The sequence below is a fragment of the Morus notabilis genome, unplaced genomic scaffold (assembly GCF_000414095.1).
Source record: "Morus notabilis unplaced genomic scaffold, ASM41409v2 Scaffold1300, whole genome shotgun sequence".
In the NCBI taxonomy this organism is placed as follows: domain Eukaryota; kingdom Viridiplantae; phylum Streptophyta; class Magnoliopsida; order Rosales; family Moraceae; genus Morus; species Morus notabilis.
In genome coordinates, this window is record NW_010362109.1 from 16025 (window position 1) to 28500 (window position 12476).

General features: G+C 39.3%; 3 protein-coding genes across 3 annotated transcripts in view; all 3 read left to right on the forward strand.

Annotated features, from left to right (window-relative positions):
* The window catches only part of LOC21394408 (probable WRKY transcription factor 26), a 3365-nt gene extending 350 nt beyond the window's left edge, over positions 1–3015 (forward strand). Inside the window, exons 2-6 of the mRNA XM_024167585.1 lie at positions 24–216; positions 341–523; positions 605–1143; positions 1552–1713; positions 2229–3015. Coding sequence (XP_024023353.1) covers positions 24–216; positions 341–523; positions 605–1143; positions 1552–1713; positions 2229–2715 — 1564 coding nt within the window. The 3' untranslated portion in view covers positions 2716–3015. The remainder of the gene's footprint in view (positions 1–23; positions 217–340; positions 524–604; positions 1144–1551; positions 1714–2228) is intronic.
* Positions 3016–7210: 4195 nt separating this feature from the next.
* LOC21394409 lies at positions 7211–8773 on the forward strand. The gene has a single exon (XM_010101136.2). The coding sequence runs from the start codon at positions 7265–7267 to the stop codon at positions 8771–8773; it is 1509 nt and encodes a 502-aa protein (XP_010099438.1). The 5' UTR covers positions 7211–7264.
* An 892-nt stretch (positions 8774–9665) lies between these two features.
* Positions 9666–12476, forward strand: LOC21394410 (cation/H(+) antiporter 15). Its single transcript, XM_010101137.2, has 3 exons — positions 9666–9884; positions 9984–10988; positions 11198–12476. Exons 1-3 carry the CDS (start codon positions 9666–9668, stop codon positions 12368–12370), a joined length of 2397 nt encoding a protein of 798 aa, XP_010099439.1. The 3' UTR covers positions 12371–12476.

Here is a 12476-nt window from a genome sequence, read left to right on the forward strand (position 1 = left end):
CCCCCCCCGCCCGGCGACCCCACCCGCCGTGGGCTATCGGATCGCGTAGCCGAGCGCACCGGCTGGGGCGCCGGCGTCCCCAAGTTCAAGTCTCTCCCTCCTCCCTCTCTACCCATTTCCCCGCCCTCTGTTTCCCCTTCTTCTTACTTCGCCATCCCCGCCGGCCTCAGCCCCGCCGAGCTTCTCGACTCCCCTGTTCTCCTCAACTCCTCCAACGTAAGAATTTTTACTTTTTGTTGCTTTTTATGTTGTTCGGTTTGTTTGTTTGTTTTTGTTTTTCCGAATCAGAGTACTGATCGAACATTATGTTTGTTTTTTTTGGGGTTCTTTTTCTGTTCAGATTCTGCCGTCTCCAACCACCGGAACATTTGCAGCTCACGCCTCCAATTGGAAGACCACCAATCAACAAAGCGTCAAACAAGAAGACAAAAACTTCTCAGATTTCTCCTTCCAAACCCAAACAAGGCCTCCCACATCATCCCAATCCTTAATCTTCCAATCTTCAAACTCCTCATCTCAAGCTGTAATTTAAACTCTCACCCTATAATTTGCCTATTTTTCTTTCATTATTTACTCTGTTGTAACATTCTTCTCTGGTCACCAGGCATGGAATAATTATCAGGAACCGACCAAGCAAGACGTAAAACCCGAATTCGCAAACAAAAGCAACGATTTCCAAACGGAGTACAACAATTACCCTCTGCAGAGTCACCAGTCCTTAAGCAGGAGATCGGACGATGGGTACAACTGGAGAAAATACGGTCAGAAACAGGTGAAGGGAAGCGAAAACCCGAGGAGTTATTACAAGTGCACGTACCCGAATTGCCCAACTAAGAAGAAAGTGGAGAGAGCGTTGGACGGGCAAATCACTGAGATTGTTTACAAGGGAAGTCACAACCATCCCAAGCCTCAGTCGACGAGGAGGTCGTCTTCTTCATCGTCGGCGATTCAGAGTTCTACCAATGAAATCGTCTCGGATCAATCGTATGTCTGCTCGCAAGGAAACGGGCAAGTGGATTCTTGCGTTGCCACGCCGGAGAACTCATCCATATCGGTCGGGGATGATGAGTTTGAGCAGAGCTCTCAGAAGAGCAAATCTGGTGGGGATGAGTTTGATGAGGATGAGCCTGATGCCAAAAGATGGTAAATTTTGCGAACTATTTGTTGGATTAGTTGCATTGATGCTCTCGAATTTATCGGGGTTTAGTAATTTGGATTCTAAATTTTCAGTTTTGGCGGAATTCTGAATTTAATTTTTTTTTACAGCTAACAGACGTCAATTAATAGACAAAAAACGTACCCCAATTTTGTTGTCGCGATTTAAACTTTTTGAATTTTGGCATTTTAAACCTTAATCGACATCCGTTACCCGGATGGATTATTTTTCCAAAGATGATGAATTTAAGAGCTTAAATGTCAAAATTAAAAATTTAAAGTTCAAGTTGCAAATGACAATTTACCTTTGTTTCTTTTTAATCCCTTGTTAGATGTGTTTTTTTTTGGATGGGTTGTTCGTTTCTCTGATTGATCTTTCTTTTTTGTATTTTAAAGGAAAAGAGAAGGTGAAAACGAAGGAATTTCGGCACCTGGGAGTAGAACAGTGAGAGAACCGAGAGTTGTGGTTCAAACAACTAGTGATATCGATATACTAGATGATGGGTACCGATGGAGGAAATACGGGCAGAAAGTGGTCAAAGGAAATCCAAATCCGAGGTAAAAAGAAGCTCAAACTTTCGTCTTCAATATTCCTTGGCAAACTTTCAAAAGATAGTTTCTTCTTTAAGTTTTGCGATCATTATTACCATTATTGCAACTGTTATTTCACTACTGATTTTCGCCCATTGTGTCTCTGGCTCACATTATTAGTCTTATCTTCTTGTTGGGACCAGTTTCCCGAGTAACACGTCATTCACTATCCTTATTGGAGAATTATGTGTACAACAATATTATAGCATACTAGAAAAAGTACGTTTCAATAAATATTTATAACTGGTATGACATACTCCACCAAAGAATTCTCCATATCTCCATATGCCTTAACAAAGTGATACAAGACTAAAGCTTTCTAAATGCTTTTGTTTTTCAATACTTTTAACTGCTTTTTCTACTTATATTTTAATTCTAAAAGTCATGCTTTTATTTTAATTGTGCTTATAAAAGGACTGAAGAAAAGCAAATATACAAAAAAGTGTTTTTCTCATAATGTGTCACGTTTATACTTGTTGCAGAAGCTACTACAAGTGCACAAACCCGGGATGTCCAGTGAGGAAACATGTTGAGCGAGCTTCCCATGATCTAAGAGCAGTGATCACCACCTACGAAGGGAAGCACAACCACGACGTCCCCGCAGCCCGCGGCAGCAGCAGCGTCAATAGGCCTTTGCCAAACAACCCCGCCACCACCACAAACAACAATGCAGTGACAGCAATAAGGCCCTCGGCCATGGCTCACAACAACAACACTACTACTAACATGCATCACCATTCGTCTAACAACCACCCTCTTCAGAGTCTGCGGCTACAGAGCTCCGAAGGGCAAATGCCCTTCACCTTGGAGATGCTGCAAGGCCCGGCCGGGAGTTTCGGGTTCAATGCAGGGTTTGGAAACTCCACGAGCTCTTACATGACTCAGTCTCAGCTCACTGAAAGTGTCTACTCCAAAACCAAAGAAGAACCGAGGGATGACAATTCGTTCCTTGATTCTTTGCTATGCTGAAGAAGGTCACAACTTACAATCAGAAATAATAAGCAGCAGCAGAAGAAGAAATTCAGGTGGATTCTATTCATTGGATTTTGTTTGTTATATGTGTATGTATATTTTTTTTTGTTCTTTAAATTACAAGGATTGGTTTGTGTGTATCAATCATCCAACAATGTATGGTATAGTCTATAGGGGTTTGCTATAACTAATTTTATTTTATTTTATTGTTTTGAGGCTTTTCTGGACTCCTACTAGGAGAGCCTCAATTCATCTTTTTTGTATCACACGTGAGTAAAGAATATTTTTTTCTTTTTTCGTTTCTCCTCTTTGCTTCGTTATCAGTAAAAGAAAGAAACAAATTAGAAAGTTGGTCTTTTATTTCAAGCAAAAACCAAAGGCACATATTTTCGCTTCTACTTTAAAAAATGGAGTAAGAGGGGAGAGAATTGATACGAAAGTTTCCTACAGACTTCTAGAAGTGAGCGTGGGATCCAATAATATATTTTAGGCTTATTTATTGATTTAAATTTTTAATTTAAATTAATATGTAATTTTATGTAAAATTTTATTATTATAATAAAAAATTAAATGTGGTTGTTTTTTAAAATTTTTTATTATAATAAAATTTAAATGAAATCGGCGAAATATAGGGTTTCTAACTTTTCGTTTTGGCAATAGTGAAGTCGTCATTGGATAATGACCAATTGAGAGGTTTGAATCAGTCAAAGTTGTGGAGCTGTTACATTTACTTGGTGCACAAGTTGCACAAGCAAAGTCAAAGGTCAACTTTTGTGTTCCCATATAGATCCTTCTTGGGTACTCCGTGTGGGGCCCTCCTCTATTTTGCAAAGTTACTTTATTGCCCTTTGTCCGTGTTCATTGCTATCGGAAGCTTAAGAGGCAAAACTGTAACATGAAAGCTGAAAAGACATGGAGGGACCCTATCCTGTCCGAGGGTTGCCCAGCACCGACCAAGCAACGTTTAATGTCTATCCTCTTTTTGTGTTGTTTTTCTTTAATCCAATTTTCTATGGAGATTTCTTGTTTAATTGCGGGGAAAATTGGTTTCCATTTCCCTTTGGCGTTTTCCTTGTGTCCATTTTTTTTTTTAATTTTTTATGAGTTTGTTTTAATTTAGAACTGGTGGAGTAACTCAATAGCTGTACGGTACGTGCCACTTGCCTTTTTTCTAGGTGAGTTGTATGACGTAAGAATTGCATAATCATCAGAATACAAACACGTCACGTCTTTGCTCATGTGATTATGGATATATCCAATTAATGAACAGAGTAAATAAGAAGAGATTTTTTAAGTCCCGTTCATTTCGTTAATTCGAGTTTAAAATTTAAATTTTTTTATAATAAAAAGTTCTTATAAATAATTATATTTAATTTTTTTATTACAGTAAAAAATTTTTACATAAAATTATATCTAAACTTAAATTCTAAATTCGAATCAGCAAAGTGAACGAGGCCTTAATTTATAATCCTCTCTTTGCATATGAGCACGTTAACAGGGTGAATTATTTTTCTCGAAGGTCAAGGGAAGTTCCAAGAGTTGTGCTGTGCCAAGTATTATCACTTTAAAGTTCACATTGATTTAAGGTTAAGAATAGCGCAACTTAATTGGGAAAATGGAGGTACAATTACAAGTACAAACGTAAGAACGTAGAGTAAATCCATGAATGTTTGTCAAGTCGGCATCCATGTGATCTCTCCTACACTTATTTTTTATTATGTTAATCGACACTCGTGATATTCTACAAATTAAATCAAAAGTCAACCTGATTATATAACATTCCTAAATTACAAGATAATTATTTAGGAGTTATTTAATCAAACTTGTGATAGGATCGTCGTCCGAGATCAACTGGTTAAGGGATAGGACCAAATTTAACATAATTGGGTTTAGATTTATTAACTAAGGGAGTTTCTCTAGTAAGTGTAGTCTATTAATAGTGTCAATTTTTAACCGTTTGATCAGGTTAAAATTATACCAGATTAAAAAAGTATGCAGAGTATATAATTTTTTATACAAATATAACAGTTGAAAATAAAAAACTTTGATAGTTCATATTTTTTAGACCTACCAAAGAAGCTCTCAATTAGCTAAAGGTTACTGTTTTTTAGTGTATGTAAGCAAAACTAACCATAAGTTTGGATTTATTAATTTATACCAATTATTTCTATTTGTTTCACCAAAATAATTTTGGAAGCTAATTTTGGCGCTATTTATATACATATATAGACTAATTTTTAATGATTATGTTTTCATCAATAATTAATTATTAAATATAAAAATTTAATGATGTAATGTGATAAGAATTTAATTTTATAAATTATTATAAATTTTTTTGATCAAGTATTAAATTTATTACAACTGTCAGATTAATATCTTACAGTTAAAATAACGATATTAATAAATATTTAGTAACCATTAACATATTAAATGTTATAACTCAGTGAGTCCGATTTTTAAGAGTTTGTTTAAATAAAAAACGACGTGTTAATCTTCCAGTTCTAAATGAAAAGGAGGCAGATTCTAAAATAAAAACGGCATTTCATAGGGGAAAAAAATGTGTTTGTACTTTTAATTAAAATTTGAGATGTTTATGGAACTATTGCTACCACTAGTTATTAAATAAACTGTATCACTTTCCTAAAATAAATAAAAAAATACACAGTATCACTTTAAAAGTGTTGTCATTTTCTCATGGGTTTAAGACAAAAGTTATGATATATATAGGAAGTTTTTCTGTTAGGGTAGTCTATTCATACGGTTAGTTTTTAATCGTTAGATTAAGTTAAATACTCATTAGGTTAAAAAAATATAGAGAATAAATAATTTTTTATAATGATTTAAAATAAATAACTATTCTTACCAAGAAACTCGTGTATATATATATATATATACACACACTGAAAAAAGGTAATAAACTTGTATAAATGAATGATATCTCCTGGAAATTTTGGTCCTAACTTTATAATTAATGATAAAATTTTGAAAGTTAACATAAATTACAAAAGTAATCGATTAAATTTTTAAAAGTGCATTATTAGTTTTAGGACTAAAAACTAAATTTATTAAAAAAAATAAATCCATAGCATAATATACAGAGAAAAGACCAAATCGTTATAATCCAGGGAATTAGAACTTGGAAGAACATGATGTTTATAAAAAGAAAGCGGTTCCAAGAGTAAAACTGACATGTGATTAGCAAAAATAAATAAGTGAGAATATTTGACATGTATTACACCTCATTCAGCTATATTTAACCGAAAACATGTTTTCCCCTTATTTCTTTCTTTATCGTGATTCATAACGACTTGTCTTTTCAGATGAGATAGTTGTTACATTATGGTCGAGCAATGGATCATTCTCTCGAACGACAAACGCCGAGGCTTCCCCGTTGAGAATCGGTTGCTGGCGTCGAGGGAACCACTGTAGCTAAGGTTCCCTTTGGACGTCGAGAGCCCATGCAGGATAACGGACATTGAGCACCTCGCTCGACCTGTGGTGGCCATTACGTCGAGGTAGCAGGTCCAGTCAAATCCATCGACAGTCTTGTCAACTCAGGGAAAGATGCACTGTACCAATTGCTACTGTCGAAGTCAGGAAATCAGGTTGTCGGTAAGAGAGGTTAGCCTGATTTCTTGAGATTGTCATCATGAAAATGCACCTACGCGATCCCAAAATCCAGGGATAGAAGATGACTCCCTCAGGGAATGCAAAGGAGATCTCTCACATGTAAAGGCCCAAAAAACCCCATTGAAGGGTTACGCACTGTTTCATTACTCAAAGAAGAACCTATAATCTCAGAAAGATTAGTGCATCCACAAGTGGACTAGGCCAAGAATTCTTGCCGAACCACTATAAATTCTTGTCTACTTTACGTTATTTTACGGCTTTAATCTTTAGCTAATTCGTGAGTGATTATTGTGAGTGTCTTTAGAGAGTTAATCACGCGTTATCAGAAAATCACCGTTAACAATAGTTATTAAGAGTTAGATTTGCTTTAGGAATTGAATTAGGCAAAAATTTACCTATCTATAAATAGATGTCTCTATGTTCATTATTTTCAAACTATTTGTGATTGGTAATAATAATATTCTCTTTTTTATCTTCTTTCTCTCACTAAATTCTAATTTCACTCTTCTTTCTCTCTCTAAATTGTAAAATCACCCTTCTTGTCTCTAATTCTTCTCTCTCTATTCTTTCTAAAAACCGTGGTCTTCTTTTAGTGACAAACGATAGCAAGATTTACATGGAGGAGGCCTAAACGGCAACAAACATCTAAAGCTTCTACTACATGTCGTTTTTCTCAAACTACAACTAACTTCTAAACGACAAACTTAGGCGCCCAGACAAATATTCGTTCAAGAACCGAATTTTGGCGGGTAGAACACAACCGTCTTCCCCGTATTCAACATCCTTGAATTTGCGAATCCTACCACCTCTTCCTTCAAACTTCAAGCTTGACAAAAAAGAGAAAAAAAAAGGACAAAAAAAAGACAAAAAAGAAAAAGGAAAAGAAAAAACAAAAAGAAATCGTCTTTCTGGATTCATGGGGTTTGCCAAGTCGAAACCTCAAATCCTGAGGATCATTCTCTTACGATTCATCTCCTTAGGCGTTCTAGTACTCGCCGTCCGATTCGCCTTCCTCCTCACACTCACCGGCGGCGGCTACTGCTGCTCCGCCGACAGTCTCTGCCACTTCCAGGAGAACAACTTCTTCTTCGGCCCCACCGACGTATGTCTCCGGCGAGAACGTTTTCGCGACTTATGGCGGCGGAGAGCCGTCGATTATTACTCATCCGTCTTCCAAGATTTGATCGCTGAGGGTTTCCTATCCTCCAATTCGACGGCCCTCTGCGTCGAAACCCTAGCCGGCGAGGACGTCGCGGCGCTGAGAGAGATCGGCGTGCTCGACTCCGTCGGAATCTCCAAGAAGGCGTCTCCGCCATTGATCCTCTCCGGGGAATCCTACCGCCAGCCGTTCGATGAGAACACCTTCGACTTCGAGTTTTCCGGCAATGGCCAGCTGGAACGGTCTGTCCAGCAGGCGGATTTCGCTTCGGAGGTCTGTCGGACTCTGAAACCCGGCGGATTCTTTGTGGTTCACACCGATTCGGTTCAAGATCCGTACAGCATCAACTCCTTTCTTGATTTGTTCAACTGCTGTAGGCTAATCAGGTTCAGCGAAATCGACGGCTTGGATTCGCCGTCGATCCGCGAAATCGTGATGAAAAAGAAAGAGACTGTCGAAAATCATCTCAGCAGTGGCAGGGACGATAATAAGTGCTCTGTTCCGGGGTATAAACGGGAAATAATCGCCAATGCGGAGCCATTGATTGAAGAAGAGCCATTGAAGCCTTGGATCGCATTGAGAAGAAACATGAAGAACGTAAAGTACTTTTCTTCAATGGCGGACATAAGCTTTAAACAGAGGTATGTCTACATTGATGTCGGAGCTCGTAATTACGCTTCAAGCATAGGAAAGTGGTTCCAAAACCAGTATCCGAAACAGACCAAGAACTTTGAAATTTACGCGATCGAAGCCGACAAGGCATTTCACGGAGAGTACAAGACAAAGAAAGGGGTAATTCTTTTGCCCTACGCGGCTTGGATCAGGAACGAGACTCTGTTCTTCGAGATCTCGAGAGGCGGCAGCGATGGTGGGGGCGGCGGCGGCGCAGCCAATAAGATGAAGAAGAAGAAGAGGAGAGGAATGGGGAGGATTCAGCCGGTGATGCCGTTGACTAGCTACATGCGCGACGTGAACAGGATTCAGGGCTTCGATTTCGCGGATTGGCTGAAGAAGACAGTGTCGCGGAGCGATTTCGTGGTGGTGAAGATGGACGTGGAAGGGACGGAGTTTCATTTGATTCCGAGGTTGATTAAAACGGGAGCCATGTGTTTGGTGGATGAGCTTTTTCTGGAGTGCCATTACAATAGAATGCAGAGGTGTTGCCCAGGTGAGAGGAGCGTCAAGTATGAGAAAACTTATGATCAATGCTTGGATTTGTTGAAATTGATTAGAGAGAGTGGCGTTCTTGTGCATCAATGGTGGTAACATTTCTTTTTTCCTATTTGAAGATCCTTAATTTTTTATGTACAGTATAGGCTGCAAATTTCATTTTTTTTTCGTATAGAGAAGTTTCATTTGACATTTTCAAAGTAAATATAAATGGAACCACTTTCTTTATTTTCTCCAATTGTCGTTATTGTGTTTATGTCTATATGATTAGTTGCATTGGCAACAAATAAGAATGAAAATGCAACTATGTTTCATTGCAATTCAGCTAATATTATCCAATGAAAAGGCTCGCACGTGTGGTATTCCGTTGGATGAGGATTTTTTTTTTTTTAAGGAGTTGGATGAGTTTGTTATTAAAGAGAATTCTTGTGCATTTTCATAATAAAAATCATGTCGAATGATCTAAATGGTGATGATTTTCATAAGACGTGTCATTTCATCATTACCATTAAAATGCTAATCAACGTCCAATTTCCCTTCCCTTCTCCGCACAAATAGCAGTTTTTATGTACCTATTTAAGTAGGCTATCTACAAGCCAAAGGACAAAGGAAAATAGAAAAAAAAAGAAGATAAAAAAACAATAATAATAAAAGGAAGCAATCTAGACTTTACGAACTAATAAATTCGTGGACCATGCATGGAAAGACCAAATTGACCAATGTCCTTGCCAAGTTAGTTGGTCAAAGGTCTCAACGTATAAAAAGGAAAATAAAATACAATTACCTCTCATTTTTGTCTCTATTGTTTCCATATGTCTCTCAACATCCCCCAAATGGTCTCCCCTGCAACAGCAATAGCATTGTCTCTCTCTCCTCTCCGTTGCTTTCTCCCATCTTTTCTGCAGCTTCTCAATAACCAAAAACAATAGGGTTCTTGTCACCATCTCTCTGTTATGCTGCAAGGTTCTAATAGCCCGCACGGGACCCGATGCAATTCGGTGTGGATGATCAGGACGAGGTTGCCACCTCCTACATTTGCCATGCTATTGATCACATCAACTCCAGCGGTCTATGGTTTGGAGATGACCCTCTTGCCTTCTCTGTCCCATTATTGTTGTTACAGCTTTCCCTCATCTCAATCTTCACCCGGTCAATTTCCTTCCTCCTCAAGCCCTTTGGACAACCTTCCATTGTTTCTCAAATTCTTGTAAGTTTTAAACACATTTTTATGTTTTTTATTTATTTATTTTAAATTTAGTTCTTGTTGGAGATTTGTGACATGTTTCTGATTATTTGCTTTCACCAGGGTGGTGTAATTTTAGGTCCTTCAATTATGGGGCGCAACGCGGCATTTGCAAACAAAGTTTTCCCACCTAAAGGGAGAGCTCTGTTTGAGACATTATCAGTTTTTGGCTTTATGCCTTTTGTGTTTTTAATCGGGGTTAAGATGGACCCCAACATAGTTCTAAGATCAGGTAAGAGGACCATAGCTATAGGAGTCTTAGCCTTCTCAATTCCTTACGTACTAGCCGGATTCGTCGCCTTCATCCTCAAGCATTTTCTCTCTTTGGATCATGATGTTTCCAGTGTCCTCCCACTCGTCGTTACAATACAGTCCCTGACAGCCTTCCCTAGTATTGCTTGCTTTCTTGATGAGCTCAGAATTCTCAATTCAGAGATTGGACACCTAGCTTCTTCTTCTTCAATAGTATGTGATGTGTGTTATTGGTCTATTGTAGCAGTGAAGTTTGTTGCTCATTTAGCTTCTCACAAGTCTGTAATAATGTCTGTTGGGTATTTATCCTCAGTTGGCCTACTTTTTGTATCTATATTCTACGGAATCCGTCCCGCAGTTTTGTGGGCAATTCGACAGACCCCTGAAGGAGAACCTGCAAAGGACATATACGTTTTTGGTGTTCTGGTAGCCTTAATGGTATGTGGATTTATGGGAGAAGTTGTTGGTTTGAATGCTTTTGTTCCATCTTTCCTTCTAGGTTTGGTCATTCCAGATGGCCCGCCACTTGGAGCTGCTTTAGTAGAGAAACTTGATTGCTTTGTCTCTGTGCTACTCATGCCCATCTTTTTCACCATGTGTGGACTTAGAATGGACATTTTCGCCATTCAGCAATTTAAGAATGTGGGCGTTATTCAGTTGACTGTTTTTGTTGCCTTTTTTGGCAAGATTTTTGGAGCAGCACTGCCTCCTCTCCTTGACAGAATGCCAATTCTGGATGCTCTCTCGCTCGGCCTTATCATGAACGCAAAAGGCGTCGTTGAACTCTTTATGTTGATGTCTTGGAAAGCGGAAAATGTACGTAAGCCATGTATCCATATCTTCTATTTTTATTATTTCTGGTGTGATACAAGTATTTGGATATTCAACTTAAGCCATTTTGCTAGTTTGTTAACGTAGTAACACAATGTCAAAGTATCAGAGTAGGTAGTCCTAAGTTTAAACTTCTAATTTTTATGTGTTGGAAATTTGATGTCACTTAACACTATATATCTATAAACCTGCAGGTTGTGAATGACGAATGCTTCGCTATTATGATGATCGCTGTGGTGATTGTTACAGGAGTTGTCTCACCTCTTGTGAAATCCCTCTATGATCCTTCAAAGCGTTTCCTTGCGTACAGAAGGAGGACTATTTTACACCACAGGCAGGACGAAGAACTAAGAATGCTGGCTTGCATCCATAGACAAGAAAATGTCCCGGCAATCATGGACCTCATTGCAGCCTCCAATCCCACCAAAGAGAGCCCTATCAATTTGGTTGTCCTCCACCTCGTAAAGCTCGTAGGGCGCGCTTCTTCTCTCCTTGTCCCCCACCAGCCACGCGAAAAGCCATCGCTGTATCCTTCCCAATCCGAGCGGATCTTCAACGCCTTCAAGAAGTTCGAAAGACACTACAGCGACCACATGACAGTGCATTGCTTTAAAGGCATTTCTCCCTACGCGACAATGCACAATGATGTCTGTTCTCTGGCGCTTGAGAAACGATCAACCTTCATTATCATCCCTTACCACAGGTTGTGGATTAGTGGGACGGTAGTGGAGTCATCCCACTCTCTTCGGCACCTCAACAAGAATGTGCTCGACAAGGCTCCTTGCTCAGTCGGAGTCCTCATCGACCGAGGGAACCCCAGGAAGGTCCTGGCGACCCTTCGCATAAACATGTCTTTATACAGAGTGGCGGTACTCTTCTTCGGGGGAGCTGATGACCGAGAAGCACTGGCATATGCTGGCCGCATGTCGAAGCATTCCAATGTTTTCACCACTCTCTTCTGCTTCTCATCTTCGTCCGATATTGTTGGGGGAAGCGCGAGGAGCAAGGCCCTCGACACTGACGTTCTGAGCAAGTTCAGGCTCAGCGCCTTCCGCAATGATAGGGTGTCTTTTGAGGAGGTGACAGTCGCCGAACGGCAGGGAGTGCTTAGCGTGCTGAGGTCGTTGGAAGGCGGTTATGAACTTGTCATGGTTGGGAGGCGCCACGAGGAGTCGTGGCTGATATCCGAACTCACGAAATGGAAGGAGCGTGGAGAATTGGGGATGATAGGAGAGATACTCGCCAGTTCTGATATCAGAATTGGTGCTTCGGTTTTGGTAGTGCAACAACAGACCAGAGTTTGGGGGCTGCGTGATCCTGAGGAATCCTTGCGCTTGAAAAGAGAGAGTACTAGACAGGATCTTTGACGTGATCTTTTTGTAATAATATGTATATTCTTTATTTGGTATCTTCTTCATTTTTCTTCGAATGTAGATATCATGAATACAGATAGAACGGGACAAGTAATCATCA

Excerpts from the sequence above, each read along its gene's own strand:
- LOC21394410 (XM_010101137.2), top strand. The coding sequence starts at position 9,666 with ATGCAATTCGGTGTGGATGATCAGGACGAGGTTGCCACCTCCTACATT. Across the intron at positions 9,885-9,983 it reads CCATTGTTTCTCAAATTCTT|GGTGGTGTAATTTTAGGTCC; the intron begins GTAAGTTTTAAA and ends TGCTTTCACCAG. Across the intron at positions 10,989-11,197 it reads TGTCTTGGAAAGCGGAAAAT|GTTGTGAATGACGAATGCTT; the intron begins GTACGTAAGCCA and ends ATAAACCTGCAG.
- LOC21394409 (XM_010101136.2), top strand. The coding sequence starts at position 7,265 with ATGGGGTTTGCCAAGTCGAAACCTCAAATCCTGAGGATCATTCTCTTA.